The 12,412-nt window shown below is 40.7% G+C and overlaps 1 protein-coding gene across 5 annotated transcripts in view; it reads left to right on the top strand.

Annotated features, from left to right (window-relative positions):
- Window positions 1-12,412, top strand: part of CSMD1 (CUB and Sushi multiple domains 1) — a 920,428-nt gene that overhangs the window by 706,368 nt on the left and 201,648 nt on the right. For all 5 annotated transcript variants that reach the window (XM_083431289.1, XM_083431288.1, XM_083431290.1 and 2 more), the window contains 3 exons: window positions 2,278-2,394; window positions 5,314-5,529; window positions 8,163-8,351. In XM_083431289.1, coding sequence (XP_083287415.1) covers window positions 2,278-2,394; window positions 5,314-5,529; window positions 8,163-8,351 — 522 coding nt within the window. The remainder of the gene's footprint in view (window positions 1-2,277; window positions 2,395-5,313; window positions 5,530-8,162; window positions 8,352-12,412) is intronic.

The raw sequence follows: 12,412 nt of genomic DNA, 5'->3' as shown, positions 1-12,412 counted from the left end.
AAGTAATGATGAACCTGTCATTAATGATCTTCTCGTCAGTGAACCACATATTCCTACGGAACACAGTAATAAAACCAACTTGAAAGCTATCTTGTAGAACCAACCAACTTGAAAATTATCTTACAGAATCAGGAGAACCATCACATACTACAGACCAAAATGGGCTTTTCTTTATTGTCTGAATATTGTAAAATACTTCCACCTGAAGTATTATGAAGCATTTTATTATGAATAAGATAGGACTAAGAGTGATTCTACTTTGCAGAATATCTAAAAATTGCAGTTTTCATGGTGCTTCTTCAGGTATATAGATTTCAATCATAAAGTTTCTGCTTGGGCTGATGTTGCTCAGAGTGCTGAACTACACTGTGGCATAGTTCTTGAGATAGTTTTATTGACACATTGCATTTTTCTTCTGCTTTATTTATGGCTCATGGGATTGCTATGTTTTATTGTTTAACATACTTTATAGCTGTTCTGAAAATCACGGCTGTATTTATTATGAGATCTTCTAAGTTTGTATAATTTAGAATGTTCTGTTTCTTTAATCTCAGCACCCTGCTCTTTCAAATGCTTCTAGTTAAAACCTACAGTGATTGCAATCTCCTCTCTTCCTCCCTCCCTACACACACACACACACACACAAGCAGAGACAGAGATAGTGAGAGAGTGGCAGTGCCTGCTTTGTTTTGGTCATGAAGAATTTACAGACAGAAGCATGTTTCAGTAGCCTCAGCACAGAGTCAGAAAGATGTGAGGCAGAGCCTGTACTGAAGTTATAACCCCATTCTTCCATTTCCCAGTGGTGACATTTGGTTATGAATTGCAGAACTGGGGGATGAGCCCCTCTTTCTTGCCCATAGTTGGGGCATTTTGCTAAAGAGGGAGGAGGGGAGTAAGACGGGGGAAAGAGAGCGAATATGTATGGGTACACTATTCTTTTCTGAAATCAATCCCCATTAAAGTACCCCTACATTTTTCTAGTTTAAGGTCAGAGTTCAAATTGAGAATGACGTGCCAGCCATAATCCAACCATTCCCCTCACAGCCCCCAGCATGCTAAAAGTGGAATTTTATTGTGTATTTTTCTCACACTACAATTGCTTCTTTACTTGAGAAAGTTGGGTCGTGTCAATCAAAAGCTGAAAAGATATGCCAACATATAATGCTGATTGTCAGATATTTAATGTATTGAAAATGGAAAGATGCAGGAAAAGGCAAGTTAAAGGCACACCAAAGCAAGTTATGGGGCACATACAGCAATCTAATTTTGCAAACACAGTGTAATTTACCCATATACACAATACAACTCATGTCTCATGCAAATCAGAACAATCTGAATTCCATGGAAAGTATTCTTTTAGTGTCCTAGCAGCCTTCTAATCTTCACAGGGTTTTGGTTTTAAAAGAATTAGTATGTCTGCAGGGGGAAATGTGTATCTCTTTTTCCCTTAAAAACAAAAGAAGAGACATGTGATAAATCTGCTGAACAACCCACCCTGAATTATTAATTTTAGGGTGTGTGTGAACAGAATCAGTATAACAGCTTAATAATGCAGTTTTTTTAGCTCTCAAACCTAGATCAAAGAAAAATAAAGAAATTTCTAAAGACACCCGTTTCTACATATTGTACTATCCTTGTGATTGGCCCGAGGATCTGAAAATATAGGGATCTATATTATTGTCTCTGTGTATGCTAATTTTATGTTTGATACCTTTTGGTATATATTTGAACATAGGTTCTTTCTCCCAGTTAATCTTGCACCCTACCCCATCCACCAGAACAGCATTTTCTGGCTAGACGCTACGTTTGACAGCCTTCCTCATCAGTGCTCTGCATAATCTACCCTCTCTAAAATGTAAAACCCACATATTCTAGTTTTCTTTTATTATCTCTTTTTAGACACAGTCTTGTCAGATTCTTTACTATCTCTCAGGTTGCCAAGGAGATGAAGCACTCACTGGCAATTCTGAGTAGACCTTAATACAGATGTATATGCATTTCAGTCTTATTACTACTGCCTGCTCCTAATCAGTTCATTTGCTCTGATGATGTTTACAACTTTTCTATTTCAGCAGGGACCTATTATTTGTAAAACATAAACAACATGCTGTTGTGTGTGTGTGTGTTTTAGCTGAATTGGTAACAGTGTTGGTTAGCATTTGTTTGTGGCCCCAGGAAGTTAATGGGCCTAATAATGCTCCTCAATTTTTAAAAAATGGGTCAAGCAGAGCATCAGTAATTATTTTATTACTAATATTTCTTTCTTTTGTACAGCTCTGTGTGGTGGCTATATTCATGGGAGAAGTGGAACCATTTTGTCACCAGGCTTTCCTGATTTTTATCCAAATTCTTTAAACTGCACATGGACAATCGAAGTTTCTCATGGCAAGGGTAAGAGAACATTGCAGGGTATATCTGTTTAAAATGCCTCCTGAAGATAGATTTTAAAAAAAATTAAAGTAAGGGAACCCATCCTCTTCTCCCATATAGGCTTAATAAAAAGATAAAGAGTTTGTGTGTGTGTGTGTGTGAGAGAGAGAGAGAGTTATTATCTTGACTCTGTGTTGGAGTTGGCAAGTCTCAGTGTATAACCTGAAGCTCCACCCCCTCTGGCCAACATTCAGTTGGGTAAAGCTTCCAAGACCCAGGTACTGCACCCTTCTTACACAACTTGAGTTCTCCAGCACTGAGAGGTAGATTGATCAAATGGACCATCAGCTTCCAAGTGCCTCAGGGTGCTTATCAGGGTACCTTAGATTATATTCTTGGGTGTTCACACTGCCTGTGAAGCAATGACCAAATGAAACAATTGGCAAAGCCAGTCAACCAAATCAATATAGCTTTGCCATAGTCAACAACACAGTAAGGAATATGTAAAAATGATGCCCCCACTTGGGAATTAGAAACTGCCTCTAAAATTCCTCCTCACCACTGGAAAGGACAACTAGCTAATCCCTTATCACTGCACAGGGTTGGTGGGTGAGTTGTTGTGCTGGTTGCAGAGGCAGCAACACCGTCTAAAATAGGTGTGCTGCCCATTCCACTGTTGGCCGCAACCCTGTGCTGGGATGTAGTCATGTCTTCCCCACATGTTCCCATTCCATCCTGAATGAGGGGTGGGACAGACTTGCCCCCAGCAGAGACCCAGAGCAGTGACAATCTGTTTTGAGTTGGGATCAACGAAGAAAGTTGGTTGTAAATGTCCTTGAAAGCACATAATATGAGAGTAATATTTGTCATTTTCATGTGTCAATATTTGTCACTTCTAAAATCTATCAAAATAATATCTGCATTGCTTTTTAAAAATTTATATACTGTCAAGTGATCCCATCTGTTGATATCACTAAATGCCAGCCAGTACTGGTAATTAAAATGTTAGCTTTCTTCATTAATGCTCACCTGTCTTGCGATTATAGTACTTCTGTTTGGAAAATAATTCCTGGTTTTCTTCACTGGATTCTGTTACTGCTTTAATATATTTTTGAACAAGTGTGGCATTTTATTTAAATAGAACAGTATGGGTGTTTAGATAACTCCAAGCACTGAAATGATGAAATAGGATTTTAAAAGCAGAGAATTAAAATTAATGGATTTTTTTTTCCTCCTCTGGTTGTCGACCTTTGAGATACACTTCTTTCTTTTTCGCAGTCCTTCTTTGTACTTTCTCTCTCCCTCCCCACTTTTTCATTCCCTATACTATTTTAGAAATGAGAATTCTTATGTAGTTGTTTAGGGTCAAAAGCAAGGACTTTAAGAAAACAAGCACAAAGAGTTCTGAAACAGGAAAGCTTTAGCTATATAGTGTATGCATCAGAGAATAGCAAAATTGTAGTTTATAATATTGTATGAATTATAGACAGTGTTGAAGGTCATCATATGTGTGACAAGGATATAATTATATTTGTTACAACGTAGCCAGAATGTGCAACATGTGCACCAAGTTTGGGATGGCTCTGTCTTTGTTAACCTTCGTATTATATGTACACAAACGAATACACACACACACACACACACACACGCTTGGATCTAAAGGTGCCATTCTACTAATGGAATGAGTCTTCTACTAAGAAGGGTCTGTTTCTGACCTGCTTGTGAAAAACCATTGTGTGAACAACGTGACCCCAGATCAGGAGAAGTTGTTTGTATAAGTTCTTGAGCTTGAGCTCTTTCCAATAATAACAATAACAATAACAATAATAATTTATTATTTATACCACACCCATCTGGCTGGGTTTGCCCCAGCCACTCTGGGTGGCTCCCAACCGAATATTAAAAACAAAATACAGCATTAGACATTAAAAACTTGCCTAAACAGGGCTGCTTTCAGATGTCTTCCAAATATCAGATACTTGTTTATTTCCTTGACATCTGATGGGAGGGCATTCCACAGGGTGGGCACCACTACCACGAAGGCCTTCTGCCTGGTTCCCTGTAACCTCACTTCTTGCATGAGGGAACTGCCAGAAGGTCCTCGGAGCTGGATCTCAGTCCGAGCTGAACGATGGGGGTGGAGATGCTCCTTCAGGTATACTGGGCCAAGGCCATTTAGGGCTTTCAAGGTTAGCACCAACACTTTGAATTGTGCTCGGAACCTTTTCACAACCTGCTGTAGTTTACATTCTACTGCCTGTGTCTTCATTATTCACTTGGTTCTCATACTATAATGAAGGCATAGCCAATGTGGTGCCCTCCTAGATGTTGTCTGATTAAACCTCCCTTCGGCCCCTACTGCATGACCAATGGTCAGGGATGATGGGAGCTGTAGTCCAACAACAACCAGAGGGCACCACATTGGCTAGCCTTGCTATAATGTGGTCATTGATGCATTGTGGTACCACACTGTGGGAAACCTTCCCCTAGAGCTTCCACAATAGTTCATTGAGCAGTTCTAATGTAGCTTCTCCTTCCACTCAGTTTCCTTGCTTCCCCTGTACCAGGGGATAGGTTTCTGGACCCTGGGGAAATGGTGGTAGTTTGGGTAACAGCCTTCAGAATTGAACCAAGCACAGCAGGATTGTAGTTACACTGATCTTGCGTACAAGCATATGCTCAGGGCCACTCACTTATGAATACACCTGCTTGAAGGCTTACAACAGTGTTATATGTAAGAGAGTTGAGAACTGGATGCATATTCACCCTGGGTGACAAAAGCAAAACAAAACAAGACACCTGGTAGTGAAGCCTGAGCCTTTAGCTGACTCAGGTTGCCAGTGGTTCTGCTCAGGAGATCAGATTCCAGGTAAGCATGACATTTTTGTCATCCATCCTTTACTCAAAAAGCAAAATATTGTTCTCTTTCCATTTTTCAAGGAGTACAACTGATCTTCCACACCTTTCACCTGGAGAGCTCCCATGACTATTTGCTCATCACTGAAGATGGAAGCTTCACAGAACCTGTGGCCAGATTAACAGGGTCCATTTTGCCTCCTACCATCAAAGCTGGACTCTTTGGAAACTTCACGGCACAACTTCGGTTTATTTCTGATTTTTCCATTTCCTACGAAGGCTTTAATATAACATTTTCAGGTAAAGGCATGGGCTTTGATAGATTATTTGGAAATGTTTTATATTTATATTATTAACTAAAACAGTCATAATGAATAGCACTAGAAGATTCCCCCACCTGTTGTCAGGAGATTCCCCTACCCACCTCAGACAACATAGCCTACCATGTTTGATAACCTCCCTGGTACCCTGTAGAGGATTTTCAGGGAATATATGAGGATCTAAAGAAGAAGGGAAGAAAGGAAAGATCTGTTTTGTGAGTCGTCAGTAGTTTATACAATATGGGATGCAACTCAGTAGTAGCTGAAAACCAACCAAACATTGGAATTATATAATACGTATTCAAAGTGTACTTGGTACTTGTCTTTTTGTAACCTTAAACTTCAGTCCTGTGCATGATTAACTGCAAGTAAGGATTCATTAGACATAATAGGACTCGTTGTCTTGTATACATGCACAGTATTGTGCAGTAAATTGGCTAGCAGCAGCTACTGTTTACTACTATTAATGTCTTTGGTCTTTTGGAGATTCTAAAACCATGCACAAGTAGTAAGGAAGAGCTACATTACAAGTCCCTAACTGCACGATTCTTGGTTCTGGTTTCCACTTGGTTGATCTGAGTGCAAGATCCTTCCAAGAAAGCACGAACGGAGCAATTCTGGCATTATGCACAAATCAATCGTAAATGATTTGTTTTGATTTGAAATATTATCTAGCTTCTAGAAGTAATTGTATTAAGTCTTTAAATGTCAGTTAATGATACCAAACAGACCAGATATTAATGATAAGAGTGTTTCAGGTCAAACACAACAGGAACTTCTTGGAAAAGGTGCAGTTCACGTGGAAAGTTTAGCCTTATTTAACAGTCAGAACAGCAGATCATTTTCTTTCTTTTTGGGGCAATCTTCCCACTCACCTCCAAGCCTGAGAACATTCGGCAAATTTTCTCCTGTGATTTTACTATGTGCAAAAACGGGAAGAAGAAATTTGGGGGACAATCTCACATATATTCCTCCACTGTTACTGCATTGGCCAAATACCTAATAGCAGAAGTTGAACACTGAAGTGAAGGTGAAGGGCTCATAATGTGTGACCTTATCCTAAGATTGTTGTAGTTAGGGGTAGTCCTACTGAATCTGAACCAGGGTTCACTATGTCCTGTGTATCAGCCAACCTGATTAATCTGGGAAACTCAAAAATAGGGCATGAATGCAATAGCCCCCAGAACTTGCTACCTGGTTCAGTGGTTTATTGTGCCTGCACCCGCCTGCATGATTGTTACCATGTGAGGGAAATGAATACCTGAATTGGGCTGTGGCTGTTCATTTATCAATTGCCTAATAATCCCACCTTTCCTCTAACGAGCCCAATGTGGACATAGGTTTCCATAGTGGTCTCTCCTCTGGGCACTAACGAAACCAAACTCTGCTTAAGTTCAACAAATTTATAAGCACAACCTGCCTGTTTAGCCTGGTTTATAATACCAATGTGCAGACACAGTTTAGAAGCTGTGTCCTTGGTTTTAGAGGAAAAGGAATGTTATTCCGCAAAATGGGCAGTTTGCTGAAAGGAGATGGTATTGAATTGAATATGAGCTGAGACAGCAGGTTATTAAAGTGGCAGTAAAATCTGCACTGACAGAGGGGGTAGAAATGTATTTCACAAATAGAGAGTGCTGCATTAAGCATGCAAAGCTAAACCTTTGCATTCCTTACCCTCTCTCTATAGGCTCTCCTTGTTCTGTTCGACTTCATTAAAAAACTTTTTTCTTTTACTAGAAAGGCACTGTACTGCTAGGTTTATTCTTCAATACCTCTGCAGGGGTAAAAATATATATATATTCTGCAGGGGTTACTTTGACTTCACACTGGACTTCACATTCAAAGGCTGCAGTGCCTATATGCTGTAAGATGAGTCTTCACATGCAAATTAATTCACATATTGAATTACTGGTTACATTCATTATTTATCAGTGGTACTAAAATAGGATTTTCATATATATATGAAGGTCTTGATGAATATTGTGTGTGCACCCCCCCCATATGGTGTCTGACTTAACTGATATTTATCAAGATAATTTGAATGCTCCTAATACTTGTCTTTAAGAAAGTTCCTGCAAGCTATTATTTAATCACAGTAGTTCCTAGAGCGAAGTGTTGGCCTCCTTTGCTAATGCCAAACCATAAATCTCATCGTTTCCCTCCCTGCAAAAAATTGGCTGCAATCCAGGTGCTGATGCAACAGTAGCTACCCTGTGAAGCACTACACCAGGGCTGGATCTAGACACATAAAAGAAGTGTTTCAGTTTAAAGCGCTGTAAATTTAAACAGGGAAAACAGGTAGAGAAAAGCGGGACTCCACATCGCCATCTGGTGGCACAATGTTGTATCACACATACAACACATAAATCACTTTTTCTTTACCAGTCTAACCAAGTCCCAGGTGCTGTAGCATCTAGCAGCTTCCTGCAGCCAATCAGAAGCCGCTATTTGGTTTTTGGAAGTTTTGGAAGTAGAACGGACTTCCAGAATGGATTCCGTTCGACTTCCAAGGTGCGAATGTATGTTGATATTGTGTAGTTAATCCTGCTTAATTTTTTTTAAAAAAATTGGAACTTTCATCTTTTTTCTTGGCTTTTGATTTATTGTCTGAAGAATATGACCTGGAACCCTGTGATGACCCTGGTGTTCCTGCCTTCAGTCGAAGAATAGGATTTCATTTTGGCGTCGGAGATTCCTTAACGTTTTCTTGCTTCCCTGGATATCGCTTGGAAGGTGCGGACAAGCTTGCGTGCCTGGGTGGCGGCCGCCGTGTATGGAGTGCACCTCTGCCAAGGTGTGTGGGTAGGTGGTCACATGCTTTCATTTCATTCATCCAATTGATAGCACATGGGGGATGCAAAAGGAGAGGGGGGCAAAGCTAAAGTCACCTAGAATTGTGTAAATTATTATATTATAAATGGGTTGTTGTCATGGACTGGTTGGACACAGGAATGATAGGAGGAACCAGTGGGGAACCACCAAAGGAGGCTTTGGTGGTGGTGGTGGGACAACAAGGAGCGATCAGAGGGAGAAGAGGAAGAAGACAGGGAGAGGAGGAGACAAGGATGGCTTGGAGGAGGCAGGGACCTTTAGTCTTGGCAACTGATTTCATGGAGTACCGTATTTTTCGCTCCATAAGACACACTTTTTTTGCTCCTGAAAAGTAAGGGGAAATGTCTGTGCATCTTATGGAGCGAATGTGGTCAATCACTGGCTCCCTTTCTGGCCCCACCCCCTTGCCCAGGCCTCCATTGTTGAATGTTCTGCAGATGGAGGCTGTTTGTTTTCCCAGCGACATTTGACTGGCTGATTAGATTATCTGTCTGGAAACTGTAGAAATGGCTCCCTTTCCTTTCCTAAAGAAGCTGCAGAACTGTGAGTTGAACCCCATAAAAACAGGATTTTTTCCCTGTGCAAAGTAAGCTCAACAACTTTGAGATGATCCTCAAAAAAATGGGGTTTTCCCCCTTTGCAAAAGAAGCTGCACAACTGTGAGCTGATTCCCTCCCCCCAACAGGGCTTTCCCACTTTCCTCCTCTAAAAACTAGGTGTGTCTCATGGTCTGGTGCGTCTTATGGAGCAAAAAAATACGGTAATTCCTACAGGGAATGAGCTGCTGTGCCCATTAGGTCTGACACTCAGCCAAGTCTGTGAAGATAGTGTTTTTGCTAATAAAGAGTTAACTCCAACTTCCAACTGTGTGATTTACTGGCCGGCTCGCTCTGTGACAGTTGTGGATGTTTTAACCAATTGAGTGTGGCTCTCAATTCACCAACTAATTAAAGAAGGTAGTTAGGTTGAAATGCAGCTGATATTATTGCACAAGAAATAATTTGCTTAAGTTTGTGTGAAGGCACAAATCTTTCTGATGTCTTTGGCAGTAAAGATAGCAGCCATGGGGCAATAATAATAATAATCCTAATTATATTTTCTGATGTGTAAATCCTGCTGCTTAGCATTGCAGCTTAGATGTTTCAGGGGAACACACATGCTTGCATCAGAGCTTATATTTTGTTTTGATGTATTTATCATTTGGTCTGGTTAATAACTCAAATTACTTTTAAAATACTTCCATTGCAACAGAATATTAAATCTTTTTGGGGGGATTCCTTGAAAATTGGATTGTTTTATAAAATGCATGATACTACATGAAATGTTTTGCAGTTGTAAATTAGGTCACTCTGCTACAGAATCAGTGGCTTTGGGAATCTGCTCAGCATTCACTGGGTGGTTAACATAGTGGAATTTGGGACAGAATCTGGGTTTCCCCTGCTCATTATTGGACTCCAGTCATGTTTCCTTTAAGCTATTAGTACATATGTTTATCTATAGATGATGGTCCATTTTTTTTTTTTTAGAAAGTTGCTTTAAAGTCACCATAGGACAGTTAACCCTTTTTTATTATAAACACACAAATCTGCCTCAGTTTTTTAGCATCTCTATACAGAATTGGTATTACGACATAAAGGCTTAGCTGCCAGTTACATAATTTTAGAGCAGCTGAAGGCCAGGGGATTTTGCAGTCTTGCTTTTGGTGTTCATGTTGCATGGATTACTGAATTCTTAGTCCACTTTGAAACTGAAGTGACACATTGAAATGGCTTCACCACACTGACCCAGTTTGCAGAATATGCTAAGCTAAACCTTAGACTGTTTGGGCTCCTGGAGAAGAGCTTGCAACCACTTTTTGCTCCTCCCTGGCCCTCTTTGCTGGCCCTATGGTTAAATTCTTTCTTTGCTAATCGTGATCTGTTGCCCAAAGTTTGTTCTTGGTTACGGTTCATGATTAGTGAGGAGAGTTAAACCACAAGTCTTGTTGTGAGTGTGCACCTGGACTCACCTGTGTGCAGCCATTGCAGTCTTGGTTCAGGCAGCATGCTTAGCCAAACCATAGTTTAGCTCAATGTGATGCAATAGCAAAAAGGATTAAGGAGGATCAAAGGATCTACAAGCTCCTCTCTGGGAGCCCACTGATTTGCATAGTCTCACTAGGCTAAGGTTTGGCTTTGCGCATTGTGCAAACCAAACCGTTCACACAAACTGCACACTGGCCTGAGATGTGCTGAATTACAGAGCAATTACAAATATTTGCACTTGAAGGGTTTTAATTGTTCTTAGATAAACTTCAATTATTTTTCAGGTTTGAGATGAGGAAGTAAGACATGCATAATAGACTTTCAAGGATCTGAAATACATAGCTACCAGCAAATCCATTTCATGTTGCACTGAACATACTGACCTTTTTACTTGCTTTTGAATATCTACTTCCCGCCAAGAATTGCAGTTAACTGGCTCCAGTATATATAATTTGAACGAGTGTTGCTGATCCTCAAGAGTATTTTTTTCTTCACAACCTTGTTTTGCAATTTAATTTGTTCTTAAAAAAAATAGTTTAAAGACAGGAAACTTATTCTGAACTTCTTTTCATATTAGCTCCTTATTTCTGAGCAATTGTTGAAGAGATTGCTTCATTTGTTTCGCATTATTAAAAATATTAATAACTCGTGTTTATTATTAAGCTCTAGGGCAATTAAAGAAAACCATACCTACTGCAATGCAATGTTGAAAGTGCTATGTTGGTGGTATAGGCATGGGTGTGTGTGGTTGAAGATTAGATCCTTCAAACATCTAAGCTCTATTCATGTGTTGCTCACATTTAGGGGATTCATTGTTTCAAGCAGGACCAGATTGTACTTCTGGCCTCACCTCTGATATTTGTGTGACCAGGCTGCGACAGCCCCAGCCCCCAGGGATCACAAGAAAGGAATAAAGAGTCTGACAACGTGTCATGGAATTAAAATTAGGCCACAACTTTATTAAACTTCCGAATGTTGGAAGCCCTTGACTTAGGCCCTGGGTGTGTATCCCTCCCAGCCCCCCATCCGGGGGGAACTGGGACTCATCAGGGTAAATGGGATATGGGGGTGTACTGTGAGACGTAGGTGTACGCAGGCAGCCAAGCCCATACCCCCACACGCAGGGTAGTTCACTGACAGGGTAGTTTTCAGTGTATGGCCAGTGACACCCATTATATAACCCCGTTTAAGAGGGGACCCCTCCATTATAGGGAAGAAAAGACTAAAGGATTCCACCCAAGGCCATAAACTGCCAAAGTTGTGACAAATTGCTATGGGGAAGACAAAACCTGCCAATGCAGGAAATTTCTTCCCGGTCCTTCAACAGCAACCAGTCAAAGACCATAGCCGTGCCTGCTAAACAGGAAGCAAAAGGGATGGTAGGGTGGGTGAATCTCCTGAGCCAACTGCCTGGCTACTGTCGGCTCCACCCACTATATGTAAATGGGACTGGCCCCACCTCCCAGCAATGAAACTTGACTACTGAGGCTGGGCGTGAACCTCCAAATAATAACACTGAGAGGCAGGCCAGTTCCTGTTTGCCATTAAGTTCCCTGGAAACTGTAGCACCGTGCGCGATCCCGCAAAGGGCACCCACAATGTAAAGTGTGAGTGATCATTGCCACTGTGTTAGCTGTGCCCTTTGATGACCACACCGAGCACAGTTGATTGCATGGTTGTAGCCTGTAGGCTACATTTGATGTGGGACATCTGAACACACAGCACCTCAACCCTGTTGCTTGACTTCTAGGTAGAAGGCCATTTTCACAATGTGTGCAAATTTAATATAATGGCAAGATAAAATCCAATCTTGAAAGACGCATGGGCAGTTTCATTACTGGAGTAATGAACTGGAATTCAGTTTGTCACCTATGTTGTTTTCACAGAATCAGATGGAATCCATGCTTCCTTAGAATAATTACCAGAGTCCCTCCCCCCCTTTTTTTGTTTTGTTTTTTGGTTCCTGCTTGCACTTTTTTGCTTGTGGGACACTACGTAGGAAATTAA

The sequence above is a fragment of the Podarcis tiliguerta genome, assembly GCF_965153285.1.
Source record: "Podarcis tiliguerta genome assembly, chromosome: 3".
Lineage (NCBI taxonomy): Eukaryota > Metazoa > Chordata > Lepidosauria > Squamata > Lacertidae > Podarcis > Podarcis tiliguerta.
Note: the sequence above shows the minus strand (reverse complement) of the source record. Positions and strands in the feature narration are given on the sequence as shown.